This window comes from Pyrgilauda ruficollis, unplaced genomic scaffold, assembly GCF_017590135.1.
Source record: "Pyrgilauda ruficollis isolate IOZ18807 unplaced genomic scaffold, ASM1759013v1 scaffold73, whole genome shotgun sequence".
In the NCBI taxonomy this organism is placed as follows: Eukaryota; Metazoa; Chordata; class Aves; order Passeriformes; family Passeridae; genus Pyrgilauda; species Pyrgilauda ruficollis.
In genome coordinates this window covers 3028461-3047585 of record NW_024529155.1, presented here as the reverse complement: position 1 = coordinate 3047585, position 19125 = coordinate 3028461, and the positions used below count along the sequence as shown (strand labels likewise).

The window sequence follows — 19125 nt, the reverse complement described above, 5'->3', positions numbered from 1 at the left end:
TTAAGGTAACTCTATATAGTCACTTGATTTAAAACATGTACTGAAAAGCAAGCAATTAGTCACCACTTCTAGGAGACACTTAAAATTCCCTTTGTGGTGAACAATACACTAGAAGTGAGAAAAACCAGCTCATTCTGATAGTGCTCCTTATGAAGAAAGTTGATTGTCTACAGGGTAATTTCTGGGGAATTGAAACTATGATGATGAAATCTTTACCATAAGGACAAAAGGGCTTTTCAAATTAAAAAGCAAAAATAAAAATATACCAACCCCTCAAGAACAAAAAAACCCAACACAACAAGAAAACAGCAGTACCAATATACAATGCTTCACTTTAAAGCAGTACTTGCTCAATAATCTGGATATGCCTTTCTTTTTTTTTTCATCTTGAGTGCTGAAGCAGAAAAATCTCTTTACTACTTGCTCAACTTTCATGTGAACTGCTCTTAAATACAGTGCTCTCCTGCACTTGGTGATCTAACACCTGGTCTTCTCCTGGAAAAAGCCACCACTAAAACATTAGTGTTATCCCCAGCTGCAGATCTTATTAAAAAAGGTCTTGTGTTTAACACCAGTCAGGAAAAGAGTTCCAGAAAGGATGGATAGGAACAAGGAGCCTTCCTGGAACCTGCCAGCTCACTTAAAAAGGAGGCTAAACTAACAACCCATTCACCCTCGCCTTCATCTCAGGGCCCTCTTCTTTCCTGCTGCACACAGAGTATTTTATTGAGTATCAAGACAAGTGAAACAATGAAGTTGTAGTATATGAACATGAGCAATGAGAAGATCAAACCTCAGAATGTTCATAGGAGATGGCCAGTGAGAATACAGATGTTTCAGATTTTAATGCCTTCCTACAGTAAGTAAAAAAAAAAAAATCCCAGACTTGGCTCTGTGCCTCAGTTATCAAATAAGAAATATTTTCGATTAGTAAATCCATTGCATTTCTTATTACTGATAACAGACATGGGAACCAAGTCTAACTTTACTGCAACACCTCAGTTACACATCGAACCTCACACACAATCATCACCTGCTGGTTTTGGCAGTGAAGTAAAGGCTGCCCAAACCACTTATTCTTTAATGCCTGAACTGTTTCTGTAATGTGCTATGAAAGAGCCCAATGACATTCCTCCAAAGCATCACAGCACCAAGCAGTGACCTTCGCAACCCTGGAGTATCCTACAGCAGCAGTTGTGAGAAAGACCAGAGCACTGGTGAAACATTTAAATTTTACTAAATTTCACTATGTGGGACACTTCCAAGAAAATGCATTATTCATCACTATGCATCTCTGCTAGCTTATACTGTTAACATTTCATTTCCACGTAGGCATTCTCATGTTTTCAGCAAGACAGATACATTTAATAAATATACATCCAACCCCAGAAAAGACTAATAGTTTGGGACTTACATCAGCGTTCAGCTTTTTCATTTAACACTTGATACATCCTACGTTAGATAAACTATTTTTCATAATTTAACTTTGATGAAACACTAAGGTCATCTTTACCAATTAGTTCAGTTTAAGTTTTGCTGCTAATTGATTTCTTTTCATGAATTGAAAGTTTAAAAAAATGTATCTGAAACAAATATCATCTGAGCATAAAAGGAGGTGGATTAGACTGCAGGAAAACTTGAGGGGGTTTGCTTTTCCAGGTTTCATGTTTTATTAACTGCTCTTAGAATTTTTTCTGGCTTACTCCTACCCCTATTTGCCAGGCAACATCTTGAAACCAAAAGACAATTACAGGACTAAGAAAAAATGTAAATACTAGTGCAAGAAGCATCCATACAAGAACAGTTTGGGGAATTATTTTTCTTTTTAAATTTACATCTCTGTGCTCATGTCACCCTTCCACCTATATTTCAAGTTTTGGAGGTTGTTCTGAAATGTAACCAAATTTATTAAAAGCTGAAAGGTTTTCTGCTATAAAACTGCACATGAGAACTGCAATTTTTGTACCTGCAATATGGTAAACCAGAAAGTGGACTGCTGTATCACCCTCTTAAAACATACCCTTCACGTAACAACTTAGAAAGCAACCTTCAAAAATTTGGAAGAAAGAAAATATTTTGTCCTTAAATTACAGTTGTTGGAGGGATTTTTTTGCTTTGGTTAGAGGAGTTTTATTTGAGTTGTGGAAGGTGATTTGGTGTTTGCTTTTTTTTGCTTGTTTTGGTTTAAATTTCAGCATATTTTTAGGAGTGTTTACTCCTACTGCTTTAACAGATCATCAGTATGGGAAATGTTACAGGTTTGCTTTACTTTTGACCTGTTTCATTTTTCTTCTTGTATTTTCCTCTTGGTGTAAAGTATTAAGAAAAAGTAAGGAGTATGCAAACATCAAGTTGGGATTGCTGAGCATACTACTCTGCATGTCCAGAAAATACAAACACTGCTCTAAAAAATGACCAACTGGCTCCACAAGAGAGCTTTACTCCTAACCAACAAGAATCTCTTTCTTTCTGGTTACAAGCCAAATCAAAGCCACTTTAAATGTATGCTTCCTTCCTTTTTATCTCACTTTCAGGATGGTGGGTAGAAAAGACAAGAACATTAAACTTTCCTTACACTCTTAAAGGGTTTTAGAATCTAATAAAATACATCTAACACTACCATTGCTTCCAATTTACAAGTTGCAAATACATGGAAAAAACATACATCCATACTTTTGTTATTTCCAAAGCTTGAAATATAGGTACAGGAAAATAAACAGATCTTCTGTTTATCAAACAATTGTCAAAGAACTATTGGAATTGTAGAAGAAAATACTCAAGATGTAGTGTTTCTATGAAGTTCAGGAAAGAAGCCATGATTTGCAGAGATTTTCTTCTGTTTGGAGGAAAAAAGCCAAACAAAAATTATAATGCAAAGAAATGGCAAGCAGTGAAACACAACCCTCATCTTTCCAAAGAAACAAGGCACTAATTTGTCACCCCCCAAAAAAGAGTTGGCTGAAAAACATATGTGAAGTGGCAGTACAGTAGATTAACTTGCTTGTTCAAGGAAAAAAAAATACAGTAAAAACTTTTTCTATACTACAGATATAAAATATTTTCAAAAGGTTACACAGCACCAAGGAATTCCATCAGTATTCCACTTTGGGTCTCCCAAACACTTTGTCACAGATGACTGCATTTGGGGTAACCTCAAGCCAGCCATTCACATAACATCACCAAAACTCCACTGAATTTTCCATTGTTGGCAAACGCTGCTTTGTCCCAAGAACAGAACAAAAAGAGCCACATCCAGGGACTCAAATGGGAGCTGAGAATACAACATCAGTTCTAGAAAGAGCTGAGACAAAAACACAGGATTTGTAAAACAGGAGTTCCCCCAAGGGTGGGGAAAGGAGCCTCTTTTGTACATTTTCTGATTAAGCTTCAAAACACATCTCAAGTTGTTACTAATACAGTATGTTGATTTCTCCCATTTCTTCAGATGCTTCAATAAAGCATGAATATCAACAATTAATAAAGCTCCAAAAAATTTCATTTCCTGACACTGCAGAGAGGCACAAGTCTGTTCACAGGCAGCTGACACAGCTTTTTAAGGAAAGCATATTTTATTGAGTTTTAGGTTAGAACGTCTCCATTTCTGCTAATCTTCTGCACTACAGCCAAACCAAGTTTCTAGTACTGTTTCCTAAAGTCTGATGATTCCTGATTGTTCACAAACCAATACGAATGGAACTTCACAAGTCTGCAAACCACACCAATAGAAAGAGAAACAAATGATGCAAAATGGCTTAGGATAACTTTGACAACAGCATTTGAAATCATTCAACAAACAATAAATAGTACAAATTTTGATATTTGTAACTATTTTAAAAAAGACTTACCCTCTTGCAGGATCTAAGGCAATCGCTCTGGGTTGATCCAATTCTTGCCAAAACAAAACTTTCCTCAGTGATCCATCTAAGTTAGAAACCTCAATCCGATTTGTTTCTGAATCTGTCCAGTACAACTTCTCCCCCAGCCAGTCACAGGCCAGCCCGTCGGGCGACAGAAGTCCAGAAATGACCACGTTTTGTACGCTGCCGGATTTATTGAACTCTGTCCGTTTGATGGCTTCCTCGCTGACATCGCTCCAGTAAATCAAGCCCTTGAGGAACACGAAGTCCACGGCGGCCGCGTCCTCCAGGCCCCCCACGATCACCGTGGCGTTCTCCTTGCCGTGGGCAGCGTCCACCAGCCGCAGATCCCGGCGGTTCGCGTACAGCAGCAGCGGGGCAGCTGGCACAGGACAGAAACAGGGGACACACAGACAGGGGTGTTAGCATCGCTCGTATCCAGCATAGCCTGCACTGTGATGGTGTGTCACGTCATCAGTAGCTACAGATTTAAGAGTATCTCTACAAAACTAAGAAATACTGGAGAGCCATTTTGAGGTTTGACTAAAAAGCACCGACTCAGACCTTTTCAACTTGGTTACAAGTCTTCATAATGGGCAGCTCACTATGCTGGGTTGTGCATTATTAAAATAACATTAAAGAAGAAGGGAGAGAACAAAGAAAATGGAGGTTTGAAGTGCCCAAATGACACTGCTCTGTAGAGAAGGATCAGAAAGAGAAAAGCAGTTTTCTAAGCACTCAGTACTGGCTCACCTGAGCAAGGATCATTTTTCTTGATAGAATTTAGTAATATACACCCCACCTCTAGAGAAACATAATTCATGTCAAGGTACCAGAGCCACCTGCATGTCAATATTCCCTGAAATTATGTATCTCAGACATTTTACATACAGTACATAAAAATAAAAAATTCCTTGAAATATTGGTTTAGAGTGTTGAAGGTATTACGAGGAGGTAGGGAGAAAAATAATTCTACCGGAATGGACAACACAGTTCTTTCAAACTCAGCTCTACCATTCCTGCTTAGTTCTCTAACACAAAGCCTGAATTTTATATGCTTTATTTGCTTACCCTGTCAGTTTGCACAGTCTGTATATTTTTCGTAACACCTAAGATGACTAATGTAAAGCAGTAACCATGAAAAAAGACAGCTTCTTAAATGTAATATGCCTGCTTAATTGTCCTTAACCACAAGCTATATATAGCATTATGAAAATTCCAGCCTCATTCCTACTTCAGCAAAAGGTTCAGAAAAATACTACATTTGTATAAGGCAGATAATGACACCCTTTAAAACCCACTACCAGAAAACATTTCTACCTTTCCCTGCATTTCTCAGAAACTGTAGCACCAGTGCTCTACAAAGGCATTTAGATCTATAAATACTCCTCTACCTGTCACCACACAAATTTCACAGGGATCTTGCAGATTTATTCTTCAGCATGGGTGGACACTTCAAATGTGCAGCAGGATGGATATCCTAACCAAAAGGATACAAAATAAACCAAAAGGATAACCAAAATTTACAAAGCCGAGGAAATGCATGGCTCAGTAATGTCAAGAGCCACCCTGCCAAAAGAGGAACAGCTCCCTGTATGCCAAACTCACACTGAAACTGGAAATACTCACAGACTTCAGCAAATTCAAAAGCTGGTTTCCAAGATTGGACTACTCCCCTGATTATCTTATCACAAAACAATTTCTCAAAGACCCTGTCACATGTGAATTGGGAGAAGCTGAAAGAAGTAACAGTGTTCCTTCATCTACCTGCAATTAAATGAGTTCTATATATGTTTTGGGGTGGTGGGAGTTTTGTTGGTTTTTAAGAAAACTGAATTGCTTAGACTGTCATCCTAAATTTAGAAACACTGAATATAACTTGATTTACGTTGAACTTTAGATAGAACAGGGGAGGGGTGAAACTTTGTTGGTTTTAATAATACCAAATTTGTATTTGTATTCCCTTCTCCAGAAAGCAATTTTTATTGTGGAAAAAAACATGCAAATTTAGAGATTATCTCCCCATGGAGAAGGGGTAGACTCTTTAAAGATGGAGAATCTTTATATTAAGAACTTATTATTAACTTACTTTGCTATCTCCTTCCCTTCCTTGCATAATTTCCCACGCCCTAAGACTGAAAATTAATCACAGTATATTTTGTTGAAGGGCAGATTGCTTATGAAGACCACCTTTTTTATGTTTCAGAAAAAAAGTATTCAATAAACTGCAAGGTGTAAAATTTGTAATACAATAAAAATCTTTACTTTTTAAAGCCTACAACTGTAACCTAAAAAATCTAGTTAACAGCCAGCTCAGTGTCATCTAGTGCACACAGAGTGTGCAGCCAGCTGGCACAGCTTTCTCTAGTAAGACAGCGTGCCCAGCGTTTGGAGAAAAGTAAATCCACACACCAGTGAGTACAATCTTCATTATTATGTGCAACATGGAGCACCCATGCACACAGCACTGAACTGGAAGACCAGGTAATGAGCCAGGTCTGGAGGCACTGCTGAGCCTCACAGCCACGCTGCAGAGGTTACTCACTCCCTGCTGGAGCTCAGACTGGCTGAGCAGGGACCGCAGACAAACACCTCTGCATCAATGAGACAGCTTAGCTCAAGGACAGCTCCGGAGAAACACAGCTACATTTAGGATGTGTAGCTTCATGCAGATTGATACAAAGCCTCAACTTGTAACACATTCCAAAGGGCTGGCAGATGAGCCTGTTAAGCTTTCCAATTTGTTGCGACATTCAGGAATGAAGCCTGCATCACCAAAATAATAAAAACCAGGTTTTCTCCCCACTGCCTCCAGCCCTTCCCAGAACACACTAAGGCTTCAATGGGCTATAAAACCCAGTTACTGAAGTTGGCAGCATTAGGACCGAGTATCATCTCTGCATTTACTTCACCCAGGCAGCAGCGCCAAGAGCAAAATTGTGCCAGAAGATCCCACCCTGTCCCAGCTTCGAAAGCACTGAAGAGATGGCTTTCTTGAATAACGAAGTTATGAACTGTGCTAATAACCTGGGAAGAAGTCCAAGAGCATGCCCTTTCAAAGCTGGGCAACTATTTGGCAGTTAAGTTATAAAGGGGCAAAAAGATATAATTCAGATTTTGTTTTAAGAAGCTGAACTCTTTACAGGTTTTTATTTCTCTTTCTATAGACCTAATAACAAAATATAGTGTAACTACAACAAACTACAATACATTGAAGAGAAGCATGTTTTATCATGAAAGATAAAAACACCTATCCTGGAAACCAAGAATGGAAACTATTACTATGTCCTCTATGACCTGAGAAGTCTACATGCAGGTAATTCTTCTAATTAAAGTACCCAATACAGAGTAAGAGTTATGCTTAGTTACAAACTAAGGGATTTTTTTGCACCTACCAGCAGGAAAAAAATATTTCCTTAAAGAACACAAAAGTTACAAAAACTCAAGTTCAATGCATTTCAACCCCAACAAAAACAATTTACATGGTAAGAAACGTCTGCCAGTAGTGGTCACTGAGCCTCTAACTGTTTCTTAACTCCAATATTCAGGTAAGATCTTTCTTAAGTTTACCACATGCCGTATTAAAGTCCAGACTTCAGTATCTTTTACCCAGACTTTAATTCTTTTTTCTTTACTTTTACAACTAGAATTCTACCAGCATCCTTCTTCCTACCGCCAAACTCCAGTTCTTACACCACATATTTCTCTTGGCTGCAGCTCCTGTGTCTCTTACTGAAAGTTGCTAATCCAAGACACTCAAGTCTGCTTTCCTTTGCACTTGTTTACTCAAGTCTTGCTTTGTACATCTGACTTATGGGTATCTGTTACAGGCATAAAAATGCTGCTGCCCACAGGATACAAAGTGACGAACCAACATAAAATGAGCACTTCAGCAGCTAAAAAGGATTTTTGATCTTTTTTTGGTGTTTCAGTGGCAATTTTAAGCTGTCAGAATTTATCATGCATTTCTTTAACTAGTCCAGTGGCCTTTTCCACAAATTCCCACTTTTTCCTTTCTACCGCCAGTGATTCAGGACAGCTCTGGGTGCCATGGAAGCAAGGGCAGTGCTACCCTTGAACAGGCTCATTCTCTTTCACTGGCATGGAGTTTAGCCTGGCTAAAACAATTAGCAGACACTCATTTCCCCCAAATCCTTTTAGCAATGCTATTCCACCCCCTCCCCCAGTTAAGGGCCCCCTCCCAAGCTGATTCAAATCACTACGTCAGCGAAAGGTTTGACTGGGTTAGCAAGTTGAATCAACTCAAGAAGTGGTTCAGCAAACTCCAAAGCTGACATAAGGCGAGCAGCAGGGAGCTGGAAGGGGGAGCAGCTCTCCCCCCTCCACTGGCAGCCTGCAGTATCTGCTCAGGATGCTGCTGCAGCCATCTCCTTTCTCCCCAGCTTCACTTCCAGCTGTCGGTTCCCGACCTCTCTTTTGCGTTGGCTCAAGCACTTGTCCCGTGCCACAATGCAGGCAAGACAATGCAGGGAGCTAAACCAGCAGAAGGCTACTGAGCTCTCCCCATCACCTGCCAAAAAGTAATTTTTAGCCAGCCATCATCCAGAATCAGTTCAGACCAAAAAATCAAATCAATATAAGCAGTAGCACAGCAGGGAAAGGAAGGACTGCATCAGCATTGAGTAATTAGCTGAACCAGTTCCTCATGAACCTCCAGTTAAGGAACAGGACTCACAGCAAAGGTGGCCACTGATAAGTTGTGGCAACCTGCCACAGAATCACAGTGTGGATAACACTGAGCAACTGCAGACATTGTGGAAAGAAATATCCACATTGAAGTCACGGGAAGAAACCCCCCGGACTGTCACACTGAAAGATGATGTCGTTGAGCTAGGAAGGGAACACTCCCCATCTTTTAAAAGTCTTGCTGAAGAACTCTGAGTGTCTAAAGTGAATTGGCACTGCCAAGCACACGGCTATGAGGACAGCAAATGTGAGGACTGGAGAGGAGACAGCAATGAGATGTACCAAACAAATACATGCTGACCTAGATGAGGCACAGTAAGCAAGGACTCCAAATGCCTCAACAGAATGACAATGCACTCACCTTCAGCTCACAAGAGAAGGAAACGCAGAGAAATGGATATAGATAACCAGCAAAGAACATTAATTGTAACCTCCCTAAAACCATTCAATACACAAAACTCCTTGTATGCAATACAGTATTCATCCCCAAGATGTCCCACAGAGAACCAGCACTAGTAAGGAAAGGTTTCTGGACTGGCACAAGGACTCTGGAGCAATCAGTTGTGAGGACTGTCCCTTCACTCCCTGGATTTCAAATTTCTTCATCACTGCTCATGCTTCTAAGAAATTCTGTATATTTATTTTCTGCAAATGTTTGAGTTTTGCTGCTCAGTTTGGAGAAGCAAGAATGAAAAGACTGAGATAGCATTGGGAATAAAGCCTGGGAGACTTGTATCAAATAAGAAGAGAGACAATTTGAAAATTAACATAAATTTTTCCAAAGAGCAGGGAGCCCGCCTCAAGAAACTACACAGAGATGGTTTATATTTTCAAGCAAACAATAAAATCACCAGGAAATACATAAGAGTTTTAAAGCACAGCAAGCAACAGGCCAGGATTTTGCACCCAGTTCTCTGTCACAGCACTTTCCCAGTTTTTTCCACACAAGACACAATTCCATATATTTTTTAAAATAAAGATAATTAACTGACTTTCTAATGCCCCCCATTCCTCTTTCAGTGTGAACAGAGAGCACTCTTCTCTGTGAAACTCCTGATTCTCACAAATATACTTGCAGGACACAGCAGGCAACCAGGAATTTAGTAACAAGCATAACGCAGCCCAAACTTGGCAGAAAGGGATTTTTCTCCTCTTTTCAGCTAACCTTAAACATATTCCTCAGGCTATGGTAACTCAAAAGGTCACAGGAGCAGCAGGCCAGTGAAGGACATGAGTAGCCATATCAGTGCAACAGCAAAGACATCAAGCTAGGCAACAACAGCATTTGAATTCTGCATTAAACTTTACTGTTTTCAGGCCTTTGGCCAGATACTAGCCTTACAGACCAAGACATCCTGCAGGACTAGCTGGTACAGAGGCAGTAAGTCATCCTTTAGCCTGCTAAATTCAGGGAAAAAATTACCTTACTAAAGATAGAAGGATGGAGACATGAGAAAGAAAAAAGAAAATAAAAAGGACTTCAGGAAAGAACAGAAATACCAGGTCCAGGCATAAAAAGCCAACAGACCTGCCAGATCATAGCAAAAGCACTCATGACTGAAATACACCACGAAGTCCCAAGCCTATGACAGGCAAAAAACCTTCTGAATAGCAGGTATCACCTGCCAAATCATCCTGCTGGCAACAAAGCCATACAGCAGGATTACCAGAGCGTGGCTCTTCTCAGTGCTAGGTAGCACACTCACACAGATCTTTTGTACACCTTTCTGTAACATGGACTGCCCTGTTCTGAAGTTCTTTTGATTGCACTCTCATGGGGGTGGAACACTTTAGCTCTGACATTTCTCTAACTTCATATTCTGAATCTACCTGGCTGACAACAGGATGAGCAGAGAGCTGATGCATCATCTTGCAGCTGCACTGCCATGAAACACTATCACCTTCTTCCATGACCCTTCTGGTTACAGAGCAGCAGCAAAACAATGGTGACCTGGCACTTTCCAGGGCAAACTGCAGGCTATGGAAAGCAGGAAGGCTCCTTAGGGATGTGCAGTCAAGTACTTCCGTGACCCACATTCATGTCTCCAGAACTTCAACATTATACAGCTCATTTTCTCAGGTGCCCTCATAATCTTCCTTCAGTCTCTTCCAGCCTCTCAAACAGTTGTCAGAATAACACACAGCACTGCAGATGAAGTCATACCAGTTCCACACTCATTGGCAATACTTCCCCAGTTCTACCGGCAACACCCATGTTTAAATCGACACGATCTGTTCAATGAAAATGTTAGTTAGCAAACACCTCTGCTGCTGCAGAAAAGTCTTGTTTGGCTCCAGCACGGAGACTCCCACATCTCAGTAGGGATGGTATTCTGCAATCTAAGCTAAGCGCTGTGAAGACAGGGAGAACTGGATCACACTGAAACAAAACACTGCCCTTCACACCTTCTGGCATCACGTTTTCCTACAGTGCTTCTAACAGTGAGAAAACAAGCCAAAAACCTTGATCACATTCCTCAGGAAGCTGTTGAAGCTGAGTCCCTCCACTGAAGGACAGCACTGAGACACAACGCTGCGGTGCAAGGACAGCTGGAGCCCATTTCCCAAATTCTAGGAAGGTTAAAGACCACAAGACACACTTTGTACACCCTGGCAAGCTGAGGTGGGAATGCCCCAAGGTTTGCTGCTACTCTGGAGCAATTGCAACTAATGATGTCTTCCAACCTAAAGAGCTCACGTTTGAGGGTGCACGTCCAGTCAGAAATGGCCTGGAAGTGTTACTCTCTGTCACTCCCACCAGCTCACTCGCCTCCTTCGCTGGAGTGTAACCCAAGCACATGGGAACAGCCCAAGCTGTGGGGTCTTAACCCAACTGCTCTTAGTTCCACATGGATCAAAGAATTCACACCCTCAACAGCAGCACACTTCCAACAAACAAGGCCTTTCTCCACACTGACAAGAAGTTCAGAGGCAATTAACTACTCTCAGATGACTTTTCCAACAATTTATCCAAGGTTGCACACCAGTCTAAAAGATACCCAAAAAATATTTCCTGAAGTATGTCAGTTTGTCTCACCAGGTAAAAACCAAATCAAACAAAACAGCTTATTTATTCTGTTTTGAGGCTGGGTTTTTTTGTTAGTTTACATTTTTAAGCACTATCAGGAAGTTGCTGTAAAGCAGGAACATAGAATTTAGCACAAAAGACCCCAATTCAAATGAATAGCTATGGACTATTTTTAATGGGTAAGGAAAGATGAGCACATACTTCAATAATTTTGAGAGTTATTGGACATTTAACTTTCATTTTGTGAAAAAAACTGTTGTAGCATACTTTTAACTCTCATGCTTTTAATATCCCAGCACTACTAATGTCAAATGTTCAACAGGCTTACATTAGATGCAATGACACATATGAAAAAAACCAAACAAACCATCCCATGAAACAACACACACATATATATGCAGGATTCCTTGGAAAAGGTGAACGACCTTAGTCTTTTTCCAATTGAATGGGACTCATTTCTGGAAATTCAAAAGAAAAACAAATAAACCCATAAACACAAAACCACCCAACTTGGAATTACATTACTCATTTTATCATTACCTACAGGGCAAAAGGGTAACTGCTGAGATGCAGTTAAGTTTTTGAGTTATAAGAACATCACTGCATTTTCTAAATGGACATAATAAGACTCAAGGTCTTATAATTTGTAGACCTTATAAAATACAAGGTCTACAAATTCCTACTCCTCTATTATTCTTAATATTCTTTCTGTATTAATCTGTGTGTGGACAAGAGGATTCTTGGATTTCCAAAGTGTTAATATTTTAATTAACAGTAATACTGTGAGTATAAGTAGGAGTTTTATTCCCTGCTTTGACAGAACAACTAAGGGAACAAAGTTTAAAATTCTGTAACACCTTAAATTTCTGTTATTTTCCACAGGAAAGTTATCCTTAACTTCCAGAATTCTAGCAAACATATCAGCTACTTTCTATAAGCCTGAACTCTGACAACGGACAGAGGAGAATCTTTGTTATTAAGGAATTCTAGAGGCACAAATGGTTTAAAACCTCAGCGCACTACATACCAACTGTATTTTTCCTCTGGGAACTAACTGGGCAGAGAGGGGAGGAATAACGGGAAAAATATAAAGGTATCATAGAGAAGAAAACAAACCATTTTTGATTATGCAAAATTATATAGCTAGTTGATTAAAATTTTCTGCCTCAAATATGATTACTTTTCGAATTGGACATCACACATGGCCCTCATAAACAGAAGTAAAACTATAATCCCATTATTGCTGCATTGATTATATCACAAGGGAGTAATTCTATTTAGGTAATGTGATCCTGTAACAAGATACTAAAAAAATCTGTATGAATGTTGCCATTTTCCATGTCTGTTTATACTAAAAACATTTCCTTATTGTTCTCTCCTTATAAATACTGAAGCTCAAAAAGCATTCCAGCTTTTAAACTAACATGCTTCTATCTCCAAGTAGTTTATCATATTTTGTAAAGGAAACAAAGTTTTACTAAATAAAGCATTGCCTCTTTTAACCTAGACTTTGACTGGTTAGTTTCTTAAGTCTATTAAGAATAAAGTATTACAGACAAAGGTATTAACAGTATTCCCATTCTATTAATAGACTGGTATGTTTGACTCCATTTCAAAATTGGTGGGGAACTGTTCCAACTACATGGAAATTGAAAGGTCTGTAGCAAGATAATAATGACACAAAAACCCCACCCTATTTTCATAACCATTTCACCAGAGACTATATCAAAAAGCAGAAAGGACAACAAGATAATTTCTACTTGCAAATGCAGGCACTGTGTTCTGAGTAAGTTAGTCCATGTGGAGCAAACAATAAGCCTTTCACATTGTGAATGTCCTGACATAAATATTTATAAATTACAAGGATATCTAGAGAGTTTAACGAAGGCTCTCTATGTCAGCTTGCCTAGTAATACATAAATTGGAAAAGGTTGATTAATAATTAGGGTGTCAATACCCAGCATTTATGTGTAATCTGTTAAAGATCCAAAGCTTTCCCCTTTCAAGCCTTGGACAATTACCACAAAAGAATGACACAGCCTCTTAGTTTGGAGCACTGTGCATTCTGTAACTCTGCAAGTGGTACATACTCTGAAGCCACACCTGATGTGTGAGCTGAAAAAACTAAAGGTTATTAGGAGAGCATGTACTTCGTTCACTGAACAGCAATTACACTTTGGAAGAGTCATCACTACAAAGTGCTTGGCACAGAAGGAGTGGAATCACTGGCTGCTGGCTCATCCCGAACCTCATGTGCACACACCAACAGTCACCCTTGCTGAGCCACAGCATTTAAAACTTGAGGGCTCAGTTTTAAGTGGGGAGCACCACCTGTGAAAACGAACAGACCATCCCTGAAGCCTGCAGGGCAGCTGCATCCCCCTCCACATCTTTCTAACTTACACCTCTAACTGGTTCAAGTCCATCTGAGGTAAACTCCTTATCAACCTAAATTCTGTCTCAAGCTCTCAGGTGAGGGGGGTGAGGCATGAGGGCTCCCCAGCAGGAGAACAGGAGAAGGAGCTGAGCAGGCTCCCAGACACAGCAGAGCCACCAGCTCATCCAGAAGCAGGAGTGTGCAACAAAGCTTTAGTTCCAACTGCATTTCTGGCACCACCCAACAGTAATGTGGACCCCTCCCTCCAGTACAAGGAACTCTGGAAGATGGCACCAGCAAAGCAACCCAAGTGTTTAACATTTCTTAGGAAATTAATGAGATTAAATATGATGGGGACAAAGAATATAATATTTAAGTCTTCAGACTTGCTGCCAGAGGAGATGAATGATGACAAATCAGAAACTGAGTCCAGTTTCTCCCTGTTTTCCTGCCCTAGCCCACTCCCACAGAGGGAAGTAAAAATATCTTCACTCTAGTTGGTTTAAACTAAAAAGTAAATCCCATATTACATGCACTGCAGCAGATATTTTTGAAACTGGCATTTTTGAAATGCAACATCGTCACAAAGGTGAATTTAAACTAAAAAGTAAATCCCATATTACATGCACTGCAGCAGATATTTTTGAAATGCAACATCATCACAATTGGTGATGTTACAGATGTCCAAAGGAATCAGATTTCTCCAGCTCCCAAAGACAGAGCTTGAAAGGCTCCTATATGCCCAATCCTTAAAAAAAAAACCCAAAACAAAAACAAAACCCTTCTACATAGTCTATAGCTTATAGCCAAATTCCTTACATAGGACTCTGGGAATGCAGATTGAAGCAACTCTATAGGGGAAAAGGAAACATGAATACAGTTCATGCCCCTCTAATCAGTATTGCTGTGAAACAAAAACAAAGCTTTCCACCTGAATACCTTCATATAATTCATGCTGAAGGATACAAGAAATCCTTTACCTGCATATACCTCTGACCAGGCCTTCCCTACATCTTCAGAACTTCTCTGTATCTTGTCAAAAATGCTACTTTACCTTACCTTCAAGACAGTAAAAATTGCCATCAAACTTTTTAAGTCCTAATTTTTCAGTTTTAAATAAAAGCTAAAGCAATCTAGTGATAACTAAACTGTATCACAGAGATGCAATTGAAATAACTGTAAAATTAATAGTGGATTTTGGAACACCTTAGATCACACTAATTTTAGATTATTCTATGAAAAGATGAAAGAGGAAAATGGCAGACGAGGGCACACTGATTTCTGAGGAATCATACAATGAAGAAACATGACTAGAAAATGATTGATTCAAGCTTGGGTGAAGAAATAGACCATGATTATTAAAAAAAAAAAATATTTCCAAGTCTTACTGTCATTGTATTGTACAGTCTCTAGGTGAAGAGACCCTTCACCTGAATGCAAAAACATAGCTCTACCTGGAAATGCCACACTTGGTATCCAACCTGAGTGCTTCAGGAGTAAAAACCTATTCTTTATCCCCTTCTCTGACTTCTGGTAGAAAAATATGCACACACACCACCAAAGTTTAGCAAAGTTTCAAACACACCACTGCTTAGCAAAGTTTTGAACATTAAACTCTTCTAAACAACATGCAAATGGATCTATCTTAAAAAAAAACCCCAAAACCACAAAAAAACAAAGAAACATTGTTTCTGTTTATGAAAACAGAAACAATGGATTAAAATAAATCGAAACAATAACAATATTACAACAATAATAATGGATTCAAACAAACTCTCTTCTGAACTCTAGGAAAACATAGTTTGAAAATACCCATTATCAAAAAGACATTTTAATTTCTTCACTACCTGATCCTAAACACAGAGGTCTGTAACATTCAGCAGGTTTGCACAAATATCCTTTATAAGATTTCTATTCAAGCAAGAGCTTTATGCACTGCCTGCATGATCAGGGTTTAATGCCAAAACAAAACAGCAATTGCATGCTGACTGGAGAGCTATTTCAGGAAGAAAGCAAGTCATGGTGGAGGAAGAACTCTATTCATCACTTTTGAAAAAGTTGAAAGCTCAGTTTCACAGTAGTGCCCTGACAGATGTGATGACACTGCTTTTGCCTCTTTGCAGCTGTCAGCTATCTAACAATCATCTCTCTCATTGGTTTCACAGCTCTCCTGAAGAACACCTCAAAGCTGCCATGGAGCAGCTCTAACTCCACTCCTCTGGAATACCCTAAGGGAGTGGCTTCAAGAAGCACTGCTGGTCAGAGAGGTGGAAACCCAATCTCCCAAACCAAACCATGGGCCAAGAGGAGAGAACAGAGAGCAGGGACATCTTTCTTCTAGCAGCTATAACATTAAAAAAACCCCAAGACCAAACCACAGAACCTTCACAGCACGCTGTCATAATGGTAACCTCCTGTCTCAGAAATTCAAGCACTTGCCCTGACAACATCAGTAGGATCTGGTTTATTGCAGTCCTTGGATAATTTTTGAGACAGGTGCCTCGCCCTGTGCATCCATTTCTAGCCAGTAAGAGCTTCATACTTCAAGCCCTTATGCATTTCCAGAGTACTGATTTTTTTCCTTTCCAGACTGGTAAGGAAGTCTACCACAGTATTTCTTCAGAGTAATAGTTCAGTTGTCATAAACCTTTGTCCATCTGCCTTTTCTATGAGAATGGGAGGCTGGCTCTGGAAGCAGAGAGGATGCTGCAATCACACACCACTACATTTGCTGAGTTTCTGTCCCAGCACTGTTGGCTTGGCATCCTCTACAGCACTGAATTCACAAACTAAACAGTGAACTTCCTAACTTCAACTCTACTTTCATGTATAAGCTTATTCATACTCATGCTGGCACTGCCTTTGCCTCATTAAGGAACTGCTGACACCTCTTCTGAACTCAACACATCTTACTCGAACCTACTCCACTTGCATAGATGCTGTTTATTAGGGAGGATGTATGCATTAAAATTTGATTTTTGTTTCTTCACGGTTCAGCTGTTCCTGCTGTTTATCTCTATCCAAAGTAACAATTAGCCAGTAGGAAAATTACTATCGTGTCACAAACAGAGGATTACAACTTCAGGTAGGCAATCAAACAGCAGGGCACCATGAACACAGAAGAAACAGAAACGCTGCTGGGACACAAATGACCTTGGCAACAGACAGAGGTGAGAGATGAGAAAAGAAATGACAGCCATATGATTTATAGACTTAATGCTTCTTCAAAGTGTCCCATTAAGCATGAAGTATACAAAAATTTGCAAAAGCACATGCCACTATTTTGAGGTTAATTTGCAGAAATTACTGTAACAATTCTGTGACATCACAAACAACAGCTATTTCTGTGCTGTCATTTGAACTAGACTGAACATCAAATTAAAGCCAAATACATGGTATATTAAGCATGGGTATGATTGTTATTTATTAAAATAAGCTAATCAGGAAACAGTTTCTCCCTATACTCGAGAGCCAACTTAACTTTTAAAATTTGGGGTTTAACAGCCACAACATAAGTATGAAAAGTTACACATGCCATTTAAATAAGTATATTTGTATCTCTGCAAACAGGATACAATATGGCAAACAGATGCACAGGGTTAAAAAAAAAAGGCTATGGATGAGATGAAAATCTTTGTTTTCCAGATTACTGAGCAACTGGAGACTGAGCAGCTACTTCAACCTACACCACCTTTAGACTAACTTTCATCAAAACACTCTAATGGGGAGGAACTCTCTAAATCAAAATGTGGTTGATTAACTGTTAGCAATTAATCTCTTGCCCATCTAGTATGAAAAAAGTGAAAATCAAGTAAACAGAAACATTATGCATGCAAGCACCACAGAGGATTTCTTCCCAGAAAGACTGAACACAGATAATAGTTACTGTAGTTAGGTTTACAGCATTTAAAAAAAATAAAAAAAAAAATAAAAATCCAGTTTTCTTTCAGATTGTGCCCTGCAAGACAAGAAATTTTTTTGGAGCCAGGAAGTAGAATCAAAATTCTCAGCTACTTTAAGTAACATGCCCTCGTAAGGCACTCGACTGCTCCTTTAAAGCTGTATCAACATCCGTGGTGGCTCACCAGAGAAACACAAACTTCTCTCAAGTCCCAGCGCAGCGCCAGCCTAGCTGAGAGCTGAGCCTTCAGTGCTCCCCTCGCTGCCTCGGCTGCCGGGAGAGAGGGTCGGTGCAGCAGCGCTCCCCGGGCATTCCCCGCTCCCGCAGCCGAGCACGCCGCAGGATGGAACCGCGGGGGGGAGCGGCACCGGCCCGGCGATGGGCACCGCGGGACCAGCCTGACACCGCCGGGGCCGAGCTCTGCCCCAGAGCCGCTGGTGCCCACGGACTGCTGGGCTTGCAGAGAGACACGGGGGGAGCGTGCGATAGTTTAGGGGGATCCTTAAAAAAAAAAAAATAAAAAAAAAAATATATATATATATATATATAAAATAAAAAAATATAAAAAAAAAAGGAATAAAAAATAAAATAAAAAGGAAAAAAAAACTTGAAAACAACAATGGGGCGGCTCGGGACGCGCGGCCGGTGGCCGCTGGCAGGGCGGGCTGCTCCCGGCGCGGCTCGGGAAGTTGCTCAGGAGCCGGGGAGGCGGCGGCGGCCGGGAGCGAGGGAGGGAGCGCTGCCCCCGCGCCGGGCCCCGCGCCCCGCCGGTAGCCAGGCCTCGCCGCTCCCCTCCCGCACGCCCAAACATGGCCCCTCGCCACCAACCCGGCAACTTTCCCCCTGCCCCTCCCGCCGCCGCCCACCCCGCTCACCTCGCATCAGGGAACAAAAACTGCAGGCGAGTAGGCTGCGCAGGACGGCCCCCATCTTCCCTCCCTCCTCGCTCTCACCGGCGGGGAGGCGGCGGCGGGGAGCAGCACCTCCGCTGCCAGTTCATGCTTCCAGGCGGGCGGGGGAGGCGGCGGGGAAGGGGAGGGCGGGAGGCGGGGAAGGGCGGCCGCGGAGATCCCCCCTCGCCGGTCCCTAGCAGGCCACTGGCCCCGGCGTGCCGCCGCGGGAGCGGGCGCTGCCCTCCATGCCGGCTGCTGCTGCCGCCGCCTCACCGCGACCGCCGCGGTGCTTCCCCCATCCACCCTCCGCCTCCGCCGGGCGCGCACAGGCGCAGGGATACAGTCCTCCTCCTCCTTCTCCT

General features: G+C 41.1%; 1 protein-coding gene across 3 annotated transcripts in view; it reads right to left on the bottom strand.

The window, feature by feature from the left end:
* LRP6 (LDL receptor related protein 6) overlaps positions 1-19103 on the bottom strand; it is a 117712-nt gene extending 98609 nt beyond the window's left edge. For all 3 annotated transcript variants that reach the window (XM_041485971.1, XM_041485972.1, XM_041485973.1), the window contains exons 1-2: positions 18746-19103; positions 3846-4239 (exon numbers count right to left, since the gene is read on the bottom strand). In XM_041485971.1, coding sequence (XP_041341905.1) covers positions 3846-4239; positions 18746-18800 — 449 coding nt within the window. In that variant the 5' untranslated portion in view covers positions 18801-19103. The remainder of the gene's footprint in view (positions 1-3845; positions 4240-18745) is intronic.
* Positions 19104-19125: the final 22 nt, after the last annotated feature.